Here is an 18416-nt window from a genome sequence, read left to right on the forward strand (position 1 = left end):
GTAGTCCTACTTGTCGCCAGCCATCCAACCATTCGCGCGCCGACTCTGGCGTGTCGAAAAACCAAACCTTACTGTCCGCGACCACTCGCAGCCGGGCCGGGAACAGCATGGAGTACGGCAGTTCCTTAGCTCTCAGTTCCCTCTTGACATCAAGGAAGGTCCTCCTCCGGCGCGCCACCTCTGCAGTATAGTCCGGGAAAAAGGCTACTGTAGAGTTTTGGACCTGCAGCGGCGCGGCCCTCCTCGCAGCCTGCAGGATCGCATCCCGGTCCCAAAAGTTAAAGAGTCTCGCTAGTATGGGTCTAGGGGGGGCTCCAGGCTTGGGTTGTCCCCCTGGAACTCTGTGCGCCCTTTCAACGGAGAAAAATTGCGATAGACCCTTAGGTTTGAGCTGAGTCTTGATCAGGTCTTCCACATACAGATCCATGGCTCTAGTTCCTTCCGATTCCGGGACCCCAAGAATTCGTACGTTGTTGCGCCTGGAGCGCCCCTCCTGGTCGTCCAGCTTCTCTTTCAGTGTCTTATTCTCTGCCGCCACTCGTTCCATTGCCAATTGTAGGTCTGATACGTCTTCAATCAGAGATTTAGTGACCACCTCGACCTGTTTCACTCTTTCTCCCATTTTTTGGAAGTCCGCCCTAAGGAGTGAGACCTCGGTGGCCGTGGACCCCACTGTTGCCTGCACTTGTGCCAGCGCCTTCATCACGTCATCAAGTGTTGCTTTTTTTGACCCATCGTTCTCTGGCGTCCTCCCCGTTGATGTGCGCGGTTCTGCCTGGGAGTGCGCCTGTCTGTCGTATGCAAATTTCTCCAGTTTAGACTGCGATGAGGCGTTTTTCGGGCCCTTGCCAGCCATGTTTCTTCTCGGTACCCTTGTTGTCTACCTTTTCCGTGGCGAGTGATCCCAAGGGGGGGGGGGGCGTCTGTGCCTACCAGGATAAAGGTGGGCCTCAGTGGCGTTGCGCACCCGTTTCCACTGCGTGTTGAATGTGCAGTCAGACCCGAGTCAGTCCCAATGCATCGTGTAGCCTGCCTGACACTCTTAGTTCCACCTTGCCCTCGGACCCTGCCTGCCTCTGCGATCGTATTGTCTGGTGCTGCAATGCCAGACCACCCTTCCAGTGCCTGCTGTGCCTGAGTGGTGTGGTATCTGCGTCTCTCCCTGGCCACTGGCAGGTTATGGGTCTTTATGTCGTTTTTCGGCCCCCGCCCCGCGCCTCCGTTGCTCTCTGGCCCTCGTGCCCCCCTCTGCCGCACCCCAGCTCTTCTCTCTTCCCCCCGGCCGCGTGTGGGGGCGAGGTCCGCCTCCTATCAAAGTGCGCTGCTCAACAGTTCTGTTCGTAGCGGCAAATGCCGCGAGTTGCTCGTGTGCAGTCTGTTGTATTTTCGGGGGGGGGGTCAGACTGGCAGCCGTCTCGTAGGGCCCTTGCCGAGCGAGCGCTCCGTCCGCCTCTCACCGTAGGTATCGTTCACTGCAGGGGGACTTAGTGCGCCAATGCTGATTCCTCGTTGCTGCCTTTCACTGACCCCTCTCACTTGCGGGCGAGTTGGAACACAGCCACTCGGGGGTGCCAGGGGGATCGCTCCGGCCAAAGGTTTCGGATTGTCACTGGGGGGGGCGCCGGGTAGCGCGCCCTTCCGGTCGCCCTCTGCCGAGTCGCACTTACTTCCGCCCGGCCTCTAGTCCCACCGGGGCCCGGTGTCGCAGGGTCGCTGCAGGCCCCCTGGCGACGGATGACAGAAGTCTGCTTCCCGGCATCCGATTTCGGCCGTTTTGCCTCCGGGTGATTCCCGCTCAGTCCTAGAGCCGGGTTCCTCCGATCAGAGGTTGATTAAGTTCGGATTAGTGGTCGGATTGTAGTGGGGTCACTGCCTCGCTCACGGAGCCCTACAGCTAAGCGACCACCATGTTCAGCCGCTAAGCCACGCCCCCCGTCCATACATTTTTTTTCTTATGTTTCCTAGTCGCAACTAGGTGCCTCTTGAACAAAAGGAGAAGTAGGGACAGTCTACTCAAAGCCAACGCCAAAAGGTATAACTAGAATAAAAATTAGGTTACAAGCACGATAGGGATTTAACTTGGTGAAGGTTTCTGGAGCCTGTATACTTTAAATTCAGGCCCTATCCACAAAAGTTATGCTTTAGCATTTTAAGCGCATGGGTGTTTTCTGAGCACGATTTTCTAAATAAATGGTGCGGTGTCAATGGGATGCACTTGGCCTCTTGTGTATCATCACTTTTTACCTTAAATGTGAAACTATGTCTAATTAGAACTATCAAGCAGGCATAATAATATTAGACCATATTATTGTTAATCTTTCCTTTCAAGAATCTGTGACGGAGTCCTGACGAAGGCGCAAGCCGAAAGGCGCGTAGCTAGAACACAGACTGCCAGTCTCCTCTTATCAAGAAAAAGTTGAATATATATTGAAAGTAAGGGTGTTGTTATAGGATGAAATGAAATGAATATGCTGAAAAAATGTTTTTCCTTTGTTAATAACTAAACTATTGGTAGCAATAAGATTATTGTGAAAGATGAGAGGAATTATTAATATCATTATGTGTGTGCACTAAAACAACCCGTTTTATATATAAAAAAATGTATTGAACAAGATATCTGTATATAGGATATGTTTTTTTAAAACAAGTGATTAAAGTTATCAAACATAATAACTTTTAAAAAATCACAAAAAAGAATATTAAAACAAATTTATCAGATATTAGGTTGTTATGTGTTTGAGATATATATGTGGTCATTATAAGTAAATATTTGTCATATATATGCTTGTGAATTGGTTTGACCCACCTTGCAACAGTGATCTTATCTAAGAGTTATATTTCCCTGTTGTGGCAATTTATCCAGTATTCACGGGCCCCGTTCTTTACAAAAGTGAGGTAACGTGGGAACTCCTTTTGTCCTGGAATGCTTGCATGGAAGGTGGCCAATTCCAGCATGTTTCCTTGGTGCAAGGGAAAGACTCGCGAACCTACTTGTGTGTTTTGAGACTATAAAGCTGTAGAATCTTGGCAGCCAGCTTAGGAGCTTACTTCTGGAGTAGACGTACTGTCACAAGACAAACGGAACCTGAGTCCATTACCGGGCTTTTAACGGGCTCCTCTTGCTTGAGTTGGCAAGGATGTCGAGTGAACGATCGGGTGAGGTGTTTTGGTTCTGATGCGTGGTGCCTTTGTACATAGCCATTTGAGGTGTTTTTTTTGTGATGTGTCAGTGAGTCGGAGTACACATCCAAAGTGATCATTTGATGTATTTAGTGTATTTATATCTTTCTGATTTCTTGCAGGACTTCCAGTAATATTTGCTGCTTGTTTATTCAGTATTTTTATTCATGCATTTAACAGTTACATTTGCCAAGTGTGTTATCATTGCTTGTATATAAAAATATATCTCTATATACATTTGAATGTTACTCATTCGATATCTGGGTAAACCTTTTTGTTAGAGAGCAGTGCATAAATAAAACCCCAAGCCTTATTCTAAAAAGAGAGTCTTTGCATTTTGTAAAGTGAAACCCCTTTCTAGGTGTTGTTGTGTTTTATGTCTCCTGCTTCGTCGTGTTTAGGCCATCATGTGAGAGTGGTATTATTATTTTGAGGGTGAGGCAAGACACACTCGTAACGCATGAAAAATATGTTGGCTAGTGGAGCCTGGGTGAGGATGTAAATAAATACATCTTAATTGGTTGACAACACATTTCAGCTCTATGTATATAGTTTGTTTAGAATCTTTTTGACTCCTGGGTGTAATTTAACAAGTTTTATTGGGTCTTTTCAATGTGTACGAGATAACAAATTAATCCAACAATTCATATCCAAACACTTCTATGGTACAGGTGTGTTAGGAGATAAATTGTTTAATTTATAATATTATAATAAAATAACATTTATTATAATTGGAAGACAAATTGTTTCATTTATAATTATATATAAAATAATATTTATTATAATGATAATCACAAAAATGATTTGAATTAAATTGTTTGCTTATCCTACTATTAAAGGACATGTCCCTACTAAGAGTAAAATACTCATATGCTTGGTCCTGTGCTGTAGATCAATGTGGTAGAATAATTAGTTACTTGGATATGATTTGCTGGTGTTCTCAAACTTCTTTCCTGCACTACCCCACCATGTCAAATATTTCCTCCAGCAAAGGGCTGGAGTAAATCATTTTGCTTGGTGGGAAGGGTAAGGAAACATCTCCAAACATTATGGGGATATAGGGGAAGTGATTCTTCAACATGGAAAATGTTTCCTTATTGAGCAAAATAATATGAAACAATGTGCATTTGCACATCAGGCAGCCTTACTGAATGTGGAGCAGTACCCTATATACTTCCTCATTAGAGAAAAAGCAAAGACCTATGAAATTTCCTGAAGTACACCTGGAAAGATGAGATGGTGTAGCTTTCAAGGCCTTTTACTAGGAACAAAGGTGAATTCCTAAAAGTTGTACATTTACACTTGTACGTAGGAATGTAAGTGTATGACTATTCTTCGACGTTTGAGAACCGGCCGCTATGTTTCAGTGATAATGTTTTGAAACTCTTACCTGGTTGATCTTTAAAGACATTTGATAGGCAAAACTGGCTTTGTTCATGTAATGGAGTACACTTTTTTTCACAGGTATCCCTTTCTATCCAGTAACACCAACGCCTGATGATCCTTCCGCTGGGCATATTATAAGTAAGTTAATTATTTGTTCCTTCCTATCCCTTTATTTAATTATTAAGTAAAACATGTAGACTTTAAATAAGTACTAAAATGTTGTCTCAGATTGATGGTACATTATATTCAAAACCAGATGACCCCCAGACACTAGAAATTGTTGAAAGGCAACAAGTGTGTAGCGTGGCCGTGTCAGTAATCAGAGTATGTTTTATTTTTGTAGTTATAATTTTTTTATCCTTTTGAGGCAATACTACAGGCCTATTAGGATGGCGGGCAGACTTATTTCCATCCGCCACCCTAGCGGACCTGGGACCCGCCGCCAGTGGTGCGGCGGTCCCACATCGGCAATTAGGATGCCACCGTCACGGTGGCAGTGGCATCCCCTATTCCCAGCATTGTGGCGGGCGGTGTTCACAGCACCGCCCGCCACAATGCTGTGGATGCACCATGTGCATTTGCATACACACAATGGCAGGCACCATGCGGTGCCTGCCACGTTGTGCATGCAAATGCAGGGGGGTACCATAGTTAACCCCATGTGCACCCTCCACCCCCAACACCCTGGGAGCCCGCAACAGGCCGCCAATGCCAAAGCCCTCATGCCTTTCCATGGCGGCATTGCCGCCATGGAAAGGCTGATCTCCGCCTGCATCCTAATATGAATGGCAGCCATGGAAAGGCGGATCTCCGCCTGCATCCTAATATGGATGGCAGTGTCTTGCAGACACCGCCACCATATTGGAGATGTTTTTCACCCGGTCGACGAGGTGACCGGTGGAAAAGCGGCAGGCGGTCTTTCCATCTGCAGCGGGCCCCCTCCAGCCATTGTAATATGGGGGTGGAAATGGGATGCGGGCAGAGGGAAATGTCGGGCAGATCTCCACCGCTGTGCAGGCGGTGGCAATCCGCCCAACATCCTAATAGACCACTACGGCTCTCTTCAAAATGCAAGTCTCAGGACACTAGTGCTTCGACTGGCTGCATCTTGTTTTTTATTAGGAAAATTTAGAAGTCAAAGAATTCAAGCTTTTTTAGCTGACTTTTTAGTGGGACAGAGAAAGGATGTGCAACAAGACTGGCTCATGTGCTAATAACATTATTGACCTTTATCATTATTAATCTTTGAGCATATATTCAACACAAGGGATATACCTCAAAACACTCAATTGTGCATGGGTGTGTAAAACCAACATTCAACAAAAACATAGGCCATTGCTATGCATAGGTTATCGCTGGACCTGCCATCTTTGGCATGATTTCCCCCCAACTTTTTGACTTCCATCCTCCTGTTATTGCTGACTTCGTTTTTACTGGCTGTAGGACTCTGCCCACTTTACCACTGCTAACCAGTGCTAAAGTGTTTGTGCTCTGTCCTTTAAATATAGTCACATTGGCTTATACCCATTTAATTTACTTTTTAAGCCCCTAATAAAGAGGTACTACATGTACGCAGTTAGTGTAAATTAAATGCTACTGCTGTACCTCCAGCACTGATTGTGCCACCCACTTAAGTAGACTTTTTTTGTTAAAGATATTTTTATTGAGAAAATAGAAAGATAGAAAAAACAGAAGAGAGAAGGGATGAAAGCACATGAATTGCAAATCAAAGAAGAGCCCACGCAGGGGCCAATGCAAAAGGCCGAGCAGCAGGAACAGTAATGAAGGGCCGAACAGCGTCATCACTCAGGGCAGGAAAAAAGAGTTCAAAAAGAGTCCAAAAACCTGCCCGGGACAATGTCAAGCCCCCCGAGAAGACCCGGAGGGGAAAGCCCGCACTGGCATCGGGCAAGGCTATCCAAGTCAGAGGCTTAGTCGGCCAAGTCCATGCACGCCTCCAAGCGGTCCGGCCAAAAGGAAGACAACGCGGCAAAGAAGATCATAAAAAATCAAATCATCTCCATCCCCCTCCAGAAAAGAAAAACAAACCAAACCCCCCCCCCCCCAGAGGCTCCACCCTCCCCGGTGCATCCTTCCCCCCGCTGGTGGCAGCCTGACAACAACCATTCACACAAGCACAGTTCACACCTGAAACAGATGTAGGGCGCGTATGGTGGGCGGGCAAACCGCTGACGGCAACCCTCGAGAGAGAAAGCGGACCAGTGGGCCACATCTGAAAGTAAAGTTCTTAAAGTTATTTCTGAAAATGTCCGCCATACGCTCCACACTCAGCAACTTCCATAACCTAGCGAACCAAAGGGAAAGAGCTGGGGCCTCCCTCTTTTTCCATGCAGCAGCCAGAGTCAATTTGGCCGCACCCAAACAGAGCCAAAGGATGTGTTTGTCAGCCCTGGTTTGGTGCTCCAGAAGCGGGTCCCGAAGGCCCAGGAGTACGAAGCCAATGGAATCTGGAATCGGGTAGCCCAGGATCTCCCTAATATGAGACAGAATCTTCTCCCAATAGGGGCGTATGATGGGGCAATCCCACCAGATATGGCGAAAGTCTCCCAAGAGACCACAGCCCCGCCAACATCTGTCAGACGCGGAAGGAAAAATCTTTTTCAACCGGGTCGGATACAGATACCAATCTAGCATGGTCTTCATATGTGCTTCTCGCAGATCGATAGAATGATTAAATTTGTGCAGATCTCGCCAAAGATGAGACCACTCTTCGTCGGAGATATCCCGCCCCAGGTGCTCCTCCCACAAACCCATGTATCTATGCGAGGTGAGATAGCCGTGGTTAACAGTAAATCATAGAGGAATGAAATCACCCCCTTCATAGATGATGTGCGTGTGATGTAAGATTCGAAATTCGTGGGAGGCCTCGTCGCCGCGTCCCGTACCTCAGGAGACAATGCCCAATGCAGCAGCTGGGCGTGCCGGTAGCGCTCAGTAGGTGGCACCCCATAGTCACGCATGCAATTTTGGAAGGTGAGCGGCTCATAGCCATGAAACAAATGTGTAAGTGCGTGGCAGCCCCCCGCCTTCCACCCATCGAAGGGCCCCTCAACAAGAGCCGGCGGAAACGCTGGGTTAAAGTGAATAGGTGTGAAGGGGGAGGGAAAGGAGGTCCACCTTTCATCACTAGAGACCGAATCCCAGACCTTCAGAGTGGTGCTCGTAGGGGTGCTAATGTATGCGTTGCGAGGCCGATCCCCCTTCGCCTTCCAAACCAGGTCCCATATAGAACGACCTGCCACACTCCTATCCATATGCAGCCAATGCCTCTCCGACTCCATTTGGGTCCATTCAGCCAGCACCCTGAGTTGTGCCGCTTTGTAATAAAGAAGCATGTCTGGAAGGCCAGCCCCGCCCTTCCGCAATGGCCGGCGAAGCGTAAGAAAGGAGAGTCTAGCACGGCCCCCTTGCCAGATGTAACGCAGAACCATAGTCTTTAGACGTCGAAAAAAAACCCCGTCCAAGGTAATGGGGAGGGCTTGGAACAGATAAAGAAGCTTGGGGAGCAGCGTCATCTTGACTGCATGCACGCGTCCCAGCCAAGAGATAAACATAGGTTTCCAGCGATTCAGCGCAGCCTGTATCTGAGTCAGCAGAGGAGGGAAGTTAGCTGCATATAAGGTGGCGATGGAGGAGGTCAGCCGGACCCCGAGATATTGTATGGAGGAGCTAGACCAGGACAGGGGCGTAAGCGGTCGAATGCGCGCTACCTCAGAGGGTGGCAGCGTGAGATTGAGAATGTACGATTTGCCGAGATTCACCCGAAATCCCGCCACCGCTTCGAACTGGGATAGCACGTCCTGCACCCGCGGGAGGGAAGTCCCGGGGTCAGCTAGCGACAATAGGACATCGTCAGCAAACAGAGATATTTTGTGCTGTTCCCCCGAAAAGGGGAGGCCCACAATATTCGGGTCCTCTCGTACCCTAATGGCAAGAGGCTCAATGCTGAGCGCAAAAAGTAAGGGAGATAGGGGGCAGCCCTGCCTCGTGCCTCGGGAATGAGCAAAAAAGGGTGAGACATGACCATTCACCATAACTCTCGAGCGCGGGCCATGATAGTTGGCCCGAAGCATATCTATAAATTTGGGAGAAAAGCCAAAAGCATGTAGAGTACCAAAGAGAAAGTCCCAGTCCACCCGATCAAACGCCTTTTCAGCGTCAAGGCCTAGCAGAACAGCTGGAATCTTAAAGCGCTCAGCTTTCTCGATCAGATGGATTAGCCGTCTAGTGTTATCATGGGTCTGGCGACCCTTTATAAAGCCCGATTGATCCGGATGGATGAGGGCAGGCATAAGGTCCTTGAGCCGGGTGGCTAGGATAGAAGAATACAGTTTGGCATCAACATTCAATAGGGCTATGGGCCGGTACGATTCGCATTTAGAGGGGTCTTTCCCCGCCTTGGGAATGATCGAAATCACAGCCTCCGCCATAGTGCCCGAAGTATGGCCCGCCTCCCTCATGTTGTTGAAAAGAGTCACCAAGTGGTCCCCCAACTCGGATGCGAACGTCTGATAGAAGGTAGCCGTATAGCCGTCCGAGCCCGGGGCCTTTTGCGGTTTGAGGGACCGAATGGCCGACAGCACCTCCTCCCTAGTAAAGGAGGCCTCCAAGAGCTCGTTCCATTCCTTGGAAACCTGCGGGAGCGACAGGGCCTCCAAGTATGCTCGCTGAGCGGCCGGCACCAGGCGGTCCGCCGAGTATAGTGCGGCATAGAAGTCGCCGAAGAGCTCTGCTTTAACCGCATCCCTGTGTTCCACGACCCCGGAGGGGGTCCGAATGCCACCCACATATTCCCTCTCACGTTTATCACGGAGCTGCCGTGCTAGGTGCTTCCCCACTTTGTTGCCCTGAGCATAGGAGAGGCGCCGTAGGCGCAGGAGGGTATATTCAGCTCGATTATTATAGTGCGCCCTAAGCTTCCCTCGCACCGCAGCAAGAGGGCGAAGGGTCTTTCTAGAAGGATTCTGCTTATGCGCAGATTCCAACATCGCCAGTTCCGCCTCCAGCGCCTCCCTCTCCTCGCGACGAAGCCTGTTCAGGGCGGAGTTCAATGCAATGCACGTGCCCCGTGTCGTCGCATTGAAGGCGTCCCATTGGGTGAAGACCGAGGTGTCACCAATCTTGTTAAGCTCAAAGAACTCACCAATGGCCGCCCTAAGCTTCTTGCAGGATTCCTCATCCCGCGTAAGGGATGCCGGGAAATACCATTTGCGGTGAGGGGACGACTCAGGGGCCCAGATAAAGCACGTCGCCAAAAGGCTATGATCAGAAACCGAAAGTGGAAAAATGTTGCTATCGCGCAAGTCGCCCTGTAGAGATTGATGCACAAAAATATGGTCAAGACGGGAATATGTGTGGTGAACATGTGAATAGAACGTGTAGTCCCTAGTGCGGGGGTGAAGGGAGCGCCAGCTATCAATAAGGCCCAGACTCAACAAAGTATCGCGCAGCTCCGGGGAAAAGAGACCCGTCTCCGTCCTCTGTTGATGTGAACAGTCAAGACATTTATCCCAAACCAAATTGAAATCCCCCATCACAATCAACGCTCCCTCCCCGAAGTCCCCAATCACTCTCAGAAGAGCCTCAAGGAACCCATGTTGGCCCGTATTCGGAGCATAAACAACCACCCACGTGCAAAGCTTACCCATGAGCATCCCCTTCACCATCAACCACTGCCCCTCCTTGTCCCCCCGCACCCCCACAGGCTGAAATTGAAGGGAAGAGCGGAACAAAAGCACAACCCCTCGGTGCTTAGTAGTGGCTGAGGATTTATAAATCAGGGGATACTGCCTGTGCTTAAGTCTAGATTCATCTTTACGGGCCAAATGAGTCTCCTGCAGGCCCACCACGTCTAGCTGATGATCAAGAATATACTTCCACACTTTCTGGCGCTTTTGAGGAGAATTAAGGCCTTTAACGTTCCAGGAGCCTATCGTAACAGGCGACATCGAGTCCAGCACCCCCCCCCCCATCGCTCCAATCAACGCAGCCCACCGCCAGATACAAACCAGACATACCACAGCCATACCAGGTCCCCAGCCACCACCACCGGGATCCATCCCCAACAAGCCTATCTAAACCCGCAGGAGCCTCAGAAACAAAACATAAAAAAGGGAAAGCAAAAACAAGAAAGAGAACAATGAAAGTCGGACATGACCGTAAGGGTCGGGGGTAGAAGACCCTGGTAATGCCCTCCCCGAATCCAGGGTCGGGGTAACCCTCCAGCGGAGAACTGTCCCACAGAGTACCTGAGATGGTAGAGCCCCCCGGCTCCCACGAGCCGCTGTTGAGGGGGCCTAGGCCGCCGAGGAGCTGTCCACTCGGCTCGACTCAGTCACTTGGGCCACCGAGGCTAAAGCTTCTCCCCTTTCACTCTGGCTTGCCGGTGGAGATGGCCCCTCTGCTACGCCACGTCGGCCCACTCTTTGCCATGCCGGGGAGCGGGAACGGCGACGTCTTCTTGGAGAGGCGCTGGCGTCCGCCGACGCAGATGTTTCCTCCATGCCGAGCAGCTCCCTGGCGGCTGCTAATGTTCGCACTTGCACCAGCCTATTTTGCCACCTGAAGATAAGCCGAAAGCGGTGACCCCAGGAGTAGGACACCCCGTGCTCCCTCAGGAAGGCCGTGATCGGGCGGAAGTCCCGTCGCTTTTGCAGGGTGGAAGCCGCCAGGTCTTGAAAAAGTTGAGGGCTGTGCCCACAAAAAAGCAAGTTGTTGGTATCCCTCGCCTTCCGCAAGATCATCTCCTTCAGCTGAAAGTCGTGGACACAAACCAAGATGTCGGGAGGCGGCGAGCGCGTGCCACGTGGCAGGCCCACCCGATGTACTCTGTCCATCTTGACTTCATTGAGATCGTCCTCCGCCAAAATTTGCAAAAAGACAGCCTCCACATACTCCCGCAGGTTTCCACCGTCTCCATCCCACGGGACCGCTCGTATTCGGATATTATTGCGACGGGACCGGTTTTCCAAGTCCTCGCAGTGGGTCTGGAGATCCAGATTTTGCTCGCGGAGCTGGAGCAAATCTTGCTGTAGCTGATGGACATCCCCACTGAGGCCCAAGTCGTCGTCCTCTAAGGTCGCTACACGCTCGCTGATGCCGTCTACATCTCGGCGGACCTCACGGAGGTCGGAGGCTAGTTGTGCTTTCAGCTCCGTAATATCCTCCTTGATGGAGGAAAAAAGCTCAATCAGGAAGGCCTTCGTGACCGGGCCATCAGCGTCGTCTTTGGTCGGCGACTTGCTAGAGCCGGGGGGCGATCCAGACGCCCCCTTACCAGGACCATCCTTCCCCGGTTTATTCAGGCGATTCCTCATCGACATGATGCGACACCTCAGCTCAGATGGTGAGAGGCAAGATGGCACCACCTCTCCGTCCGTTCGTCTTCTGCGCTGTCCAGCAAATCTCCAGACAGGCCGGCGCCTCCTCGACACCTCCGCTCGGCGACAACAGCCAGCTAGGACGCCGGGATCACAGGCAGGCTCGCCACAATCCCAGTGGGGGGGACTCGCAAAGCAAGCGCTTCACTCGGTAACTTGCTAGAGTCCCAAGTCCCCTCGTGTGAAGAGTCGATGTCGCCCAGACAAAGCCCCGTAGGCCGCTCCGGTGCTCGTGCGTCACCAAAGTAACACCTCGGCTAAGTCCGCCGTCCCAAGTCGTAGCTCGACGGGAGAAGGAGCAAACCAGTGCAGGACACCTCAGCGAACCCAGGAGAGTCAAAACCGAGGCTGAAATCGCCCCAGTGCCGCTAAACAAAGCTATGAAAGGCTCGGGGTGCCGGAGGAGCTCGCAGGCACGTCTTACTCTGTCGCCATCTTGGCCACGCCCCCCTTAAGTAGACTTTTAAACATGTCTCAGGCCTGCCATTGCAGCCTGTGTGTGAAGTTTAAACTGCCTTTTCATAATGACAAAATTATCAGGGTGCACTGAATTTCAAATGTTGGACATGCACGTTAAGTTTTACCTGTCTTGGTACTGAAAAACTCATTTGTTTTTCACTGCTGCAAGGCCTACCTCTCCCATATAATAACATAGGGTTACCTTATTAAATTTATAAAGTGATAACTCTCAATTGGGAGGAGATACGAATGTCAAATTTGGTGTATAAAAATTGCAATGTAAACCCCTCTTTAATGATTGGGTTGGATTTTAAGTCATAATTCACAAAAATGCATCTTTTAGAAAGTTGCCATATTCTTGTCACAGCAATTGGTGCCTGCAGCCTATATCCTGGGCCACATGACTAGGTGTATCTGGCAGTTGGGCTTCATGAATTGTGCCCAGATGGGCCATCTTTGCCTTGATGAAGGGGAGATGTTACCTACCCACTACATATCACAAAGGCTCTGCCTGAGCACACTCACAAAGGGTTTGTCTCTATTCTTTTGTGACCCCAGACAAGTTGGGGCCAGGGCATGGAGGTAGGAAATTCCAAGCACTTCTGGGGTCGGAAACCTCCAGAACCTTCTACTTCAAAGTGGGCACCAGGTATAAATACTGAATAGTCAGACTCAACTCTTCAGTACACCTCTGGACCTTTTGAAGGCTCAGAAGCATTTCTTTGCTGCTGTGCAAGAAGGGCTGCTACTCTGCTCCACTATTGACTTAGTGAAAAGGACTGGAGCTACATCTTGAATGAAGGACCACCAGAGTGACTCCAAGGGCTAGTTGACTGGCTTGCTGATCAGAATCTCAGGGACAGAAAAGGCTCCAACCACCTTGACCCCAGCACTTGGACTTTGTCTGCTGTGAGTCCTACCCCCCATGTGGTGCCACCCCAGTCCTGGACAATTGGAAGCAGGCCTAAAGGGGCTCTGGCAACCCAGCTGTGGCATCTTAGCAGAACTTATTCAGTCCGATACATCTCCACTTTAGAATTGCCGCACTGCGATGCATCCCTAACGCAGGAACTTGCATCATAGACCCGTAGCTACTCAGAACCACCACTGCACAAAGCATTCTCGACGTGGGATCTTGCAATGCTACACAAAAGCAATTTAAGGTACTTTGTTAAACTGGCCTAACTTGGTTCATGAATCTGGCCTCGAAGTTTCATGACCTTGTGACCTTGTCCTAGTCCAGGCTGACCAAATAACCTCAGTTGCCTCCTTGTGCTTCTAGGCCTTATTTTTGCTTACATTTTTAACATTGCATATCTTCTGTTCTACTGATTAGATTTTTGTCATTTTGGTCTTAGATAATTTATTAAATTTACTCTATTCTTCTAATTTAGTGTGGGATTTTTCTTGTGTTGTATTTTCACTTTATTACTGTTTGACTTGTTGCATATTTTACATATTGCCTCTGAGAAAAGCCTGCCTGCTTGTGCCAAGCTACCAGAGGGTTAAGCATAGGTTAATTTGGTGTTCGCTTGTGATTTCACCCTAATAGAAGTTATGGTTGCTGCTTGAGTGGGGTTTTACTCTCCTCAACCGGTAACCCAAATTTCCTACACTCATGCACATGCTACTTTTTATTCTGTGGCAACATCCAACCTCCTTTCTCACTTTGTTTTGCTATTTGGGCAGGTGATTCTGCCTTTGAGTAGGTCTATCTTGAAGGACATCAAAGATATTCATAGATCTTTGGCTGAATAAATGCCCTTTCGGAATGAAGGTGCCGACAGGGCCCTGCTTCGTGCCCCACTGTTTCAGAAGGAAGAGATTTCATGAAGGAAAGGAAAGGGAGAAAATTTTGAGTAATTTCAGAGGGCAGCCCTTACTTTAGGGAAGGTCCTGACACACCCTTTCTATTTATGTAATTGCATTGGTAAAACCAATAGGTCTGGTGTTAAATGCCAACCTTTTAGTTTTGCCCATGGTTTTTCATTTTGTAATGGTTTTCGTAAAACTTTATTACACAAAATATTTTAGTTTCCTCAAAGAGCACATTGGGCCAATAGATCCTGGCACTAAAGGGGACTACTTTTTCTATGCAAGTGCAAAATGTGCAAGTCACTCCTAGTAAAGGTAGTCAGTGTCTCAAGAGTGCTGGCATTTGCCTCAGGTCATGAGCTATGTGAGTGGAAGACAAATGAAAATGACAAAAACGTCCAGTGGGTTCAAAAGATGGTTGAAAACCAGTAAAAATATGTTATACTTATATACAGTGCTTTAAATGGGCCGGTACTGAGTACCGGTACAAAAGGAGGTGGTGATGGACGGAGCATCTGAATCAATCAAACACTCACACCCAGTCAAAAGATCTGGGTTTACTCCATCACCGTTCTTTAGCCCACTCTGCCACCCCAGTTCAGACATGGCTATATGCAAATCAGTCTGACCCTGTGCCTCATGGGAACAGTCCAGCCCGAACTGCCAAGCCATGTCTTCCCTGGGTACCGGCACCTTTTAATTTTCTCCCTTTGAGTACCGGAACTTTTCCTTTGCCAAGGAGAGTACCGGTACTCTTAGGGGAAAGACAGGAAGTCAGGCAGGGAAGGCTTGAAGGCACGGAAGACAGTGCAGCTGTACAGAAAGTGCTCTGCTCAAATGATGCCAAAAAAAATAAGGCAGAATGGAGGGAGGGGCCAGTGTACACCTCTGAAGGGAGCCGCTGCTGAGCAATCCTGCAGCGGCTCATTTGCATCACTTAAGGAAAGGGCTGTTTGGGGTTTTCGATTCCCTTTGGCCATCTGTGAATGAAAGTGCAGGGTCCAATCAGACCTGCCCCGTCGGTCATGCTGTAGGTGTGTGAGACGCTGGGTCTACCCCCTACCATGTTTTAGGGAAAATTAAATCTATTTAATTTACAGCGTGACACCCGAGATTAGACTGCACCTCGCAACTGCAGTCTGCTGGCAGCCGAAGAGGAGGGAGGGGTTGGGAAGGGTGGGGGCAGTGTATCGCCCACCGGCTATCATACATTGCCTGATTATCATTCAGCTGGGCAGTCGACTGTAGGGCAGGTAGTCCATCAGCATGCACACTACTGGCTCTACCCGTCCCAGCCTACCTGTGTCCATTTGGCAAGTTTTATGAAGTCATCCGAATTGAAGTATTAATCTAGTTCAGTGACATACCAGCTCGACTTATTCCATTGACTTTTCAAGGGGCGGAGTGCACTAAAGCAAGTAATCCACTACACATTTCTCGAACAGAACTTTGGGATGGAGTAATTTAGACAGACTTTAGTTTCAGAGGAAAAACTGATTTTACAGTTGTGAGGTTAATCTGCAACATCACCTCATGTTTGTGTGCCTTTCACTGTGTGCATGAATAGTACCTTTTCTGACTTTTGAGGGATTATTGTGGACAAGGGGTGTCCACCATAGGTCCAGAAGGGCAGTTCAAGTCCCTGTTTTCTGACTATTAACATGAGGTAATATGTGCAAGCTAATGATCTTAATCAAACTGTGTGTGAGTGGTTGTGAATGTGTGTTTTTTTATGTGATAGGTGAGTATTTGTGCAGAAATGTGTTTAGTCTGGGTAGACAGCTCACAACCTCCTAATGGAGTCCAGCCATGTGTGTGTGAACCAGAGGCAGCATGAGTCCATACTACTTGGTTTGCCAAACAGATGGTGAGAGGCAGAGGCCCCGCAGAACATAAGATAAAAATCCCCCATGCATAGGAGCGCAGGCAGATTGAAAATGTTCCCTTTCCTTTGGGTTGGTTCTTTGACTTCCGTTTTGATGTTTACTGTGTGAAAAGTGGAGGAGGCAACAGACAGGAAAAGTATGTAAAGATGCACCGTGCAAGGTGTACCCTAAAGAATGGAGGCCAAACGGAATAGGCCTATCGTTATTAATGTTTCTTAGTCAAATTGCCTACAATAGCTGTTGTTGTGCACAATGAGAAAATTAATGACTTATGTTTCATATGTCAATAGGTTCACAGATAATCTGCACTGGTATCAAATTACCAAAATAATAAATGTGTTGGTTTGCACATGGGGGGACAAAAATAAATACTCTACAGTTAGCAAAAATATGTCTATATTATCAAGCACAATTGGCACCAGGAAAATGTGGCTCTCATTAAATGACTGCCTACAAGCTCTGCCTCTAGTCCCTCCCATAATTGTCAAACCTCCATTTGCTGCCTAAATTGATGAGTACCTGCACTTATTTTTTCCCATTTAAAGCACTGCTTATAAAAGTTTGCTAAAATCAAATATCTTAGCTAGCACTGGACCTAGAAACGTTTAAGATGATGGGCCGTGACGAAGAGGCAATTAAAGTTTAGAAAGGATGGGCTTTAAAGAGGAGGGGGTCCTTTAATAAACACGCTTGCAGCTTTAAGATAATGATATGTAATGTTTCGAAATGGTTGTATGTCAAAACATCCTATTCAGAAATCTCGTCTGACATAAACATGGTTTCCTAAATATCGTTTGCCCAAAAAAAATTAGTCCAATTAGTTTTACGTTCTCTATTATTAACTGTACAGTTCTGTAAATGCTATTTCGGAGACAGTAATCGATAATCTGGCTCAGACCAGATTGGAATGTTGACTCTGCCTGGCCACTGCAAGGTTGTCCTGGAACCTCGCGTGCGTCAAGCACGAGGGCACCACTGCTCACGTGCGTCAAGCACGAGGGCACCACTGCTCACGTGCGTCAAGCACGAGGGCATTATTAGGACCCGTACGTTCATGGTGCCCGTTTGTGAAGCAGCAGGTCATGCTGTGTCACAAACCTTCCCTGCTTGCTACCCAACCTCCTTTTCACTTGTTTGTAGTGAGCGTTCTAGTGTTGCACGTCACGTAGGCTACGTGACGTGCATGGCGGCCATGTTGGGCTGCGCGCGCAGCGTGAGAGATAAGCGCGAGAGCTGGCACGAGCAGGACAGGCTCGGCGCTCCTTAGGGGAAATTACAGAATTAAGTGTACAAACCTCACAGTGGCTCCTGCACATTATTGAGAGGGGAACCAGCATTACAATGGCGACAAGGATGGGATAGCAGACCCCCCCCCCCCTCCACCACACAGCACCGAGGGAAACAGCAACCACACCGGTGGGCAGGAACCAGCAGTGCCAAGCAGCAGGACCACAGAGCCAAGTGCCCAGAGGAACAAAGGGCCAGGACTGAATAAGGAAACTACATAGGCACCCTAAGGAGCGTGGTAGAGCCCCCAGGAGCAGAGGAGCAAGACGGCCAACCCACAGTGAGTAGACCGCCCGGAACCGCGACACAAAGCGCGCCAAATCATGCCACGACCCACAGGACAAGGGGGACCGCGCTGGATACCGCACAAAAATGTGAGGGGGCTGAGGCAGGAAGTCCCTAACCCCAAGCAAGCAAAGGAGAGCAAGACAACACGCCAGGAAGCCCTAGAGGCCAGGGAAGTGCGCAGCAGACGGCCAAGAGCGAGAAGATGAGTGCGCAAGCGGGATATGCAATGACGCCGGTGAAGTTTCTACCCAGACCCGGTGAACCACTCATGAAATGGGAGGACTGGAGAGAATACATTGATAATTTCATCGGAGTCCTAGAAGACGAAAACGAAGAACAATTTAAACCCACTAGAAAAAAACGCATCTTGCTACTGAACCTAGGCCCAGAAGGCCTGAGGATCTACAAAAGCCTAGTCCCGAAACAGAGAGCGGCCACAGACGATGATGTGTATGCCCACGCGATTGAGGACTTAAATGAACATTTCAGACCGGCGATATGTGTTTCAGTGGACAGATTCAACTTCCAGCAGAGGGAGCAACAGCCAGGAGAGACGGTAGAGGAATACGTGGCGGCACTGAAGAAACTAGCATCCACTTGCAGGTACGCCAACTGGGAAGAAGAGTTCATAAAAGACCAAGTGGTGATGCACACCACGTGCACCGCAGTGCAGGACAAACTATGGGCCAGCGGGGACACCACCCTCAAGGAGGTA

The 18416-nt window shown here is 49.0% G+C and overlaps 1 protein-coding gene across 1 annotated transcript in view; it reads left to right on the forward strand.

The window, feature by feature from the left end:
* Positions 1–18416, forward strand: part of LAMA3 (laminin subunit alpha 3) — a 1118674-nt gene that overhangs the window by 410217 nt on the left and 690041 nt on the right. Inside the window, exon 10 of the mRNA XM_086917979.1 lies at positions 4645–4704. Coding sequence (XP_086774105.1) covers positions 4645–4704 — 60 coding nt within the window. The remainder of the gene's footprint in view (positions 1–4644; positions 4705–18416) is intronic.

Source organism: Lissotriton vulgaris, chromosome 4_1 (assembly GCF_964263255.1).
Source record: "Lissotriton vulgaris chromosome 4_1, aLisVul1.2, whole genome shotgun sequence".
Lineage (NCBI taxonomy): Eukaryota > Metazoa > Chordata > Amphibia > Caudata > Salamandridae > Lissotriton > Lissotriton vulgaris.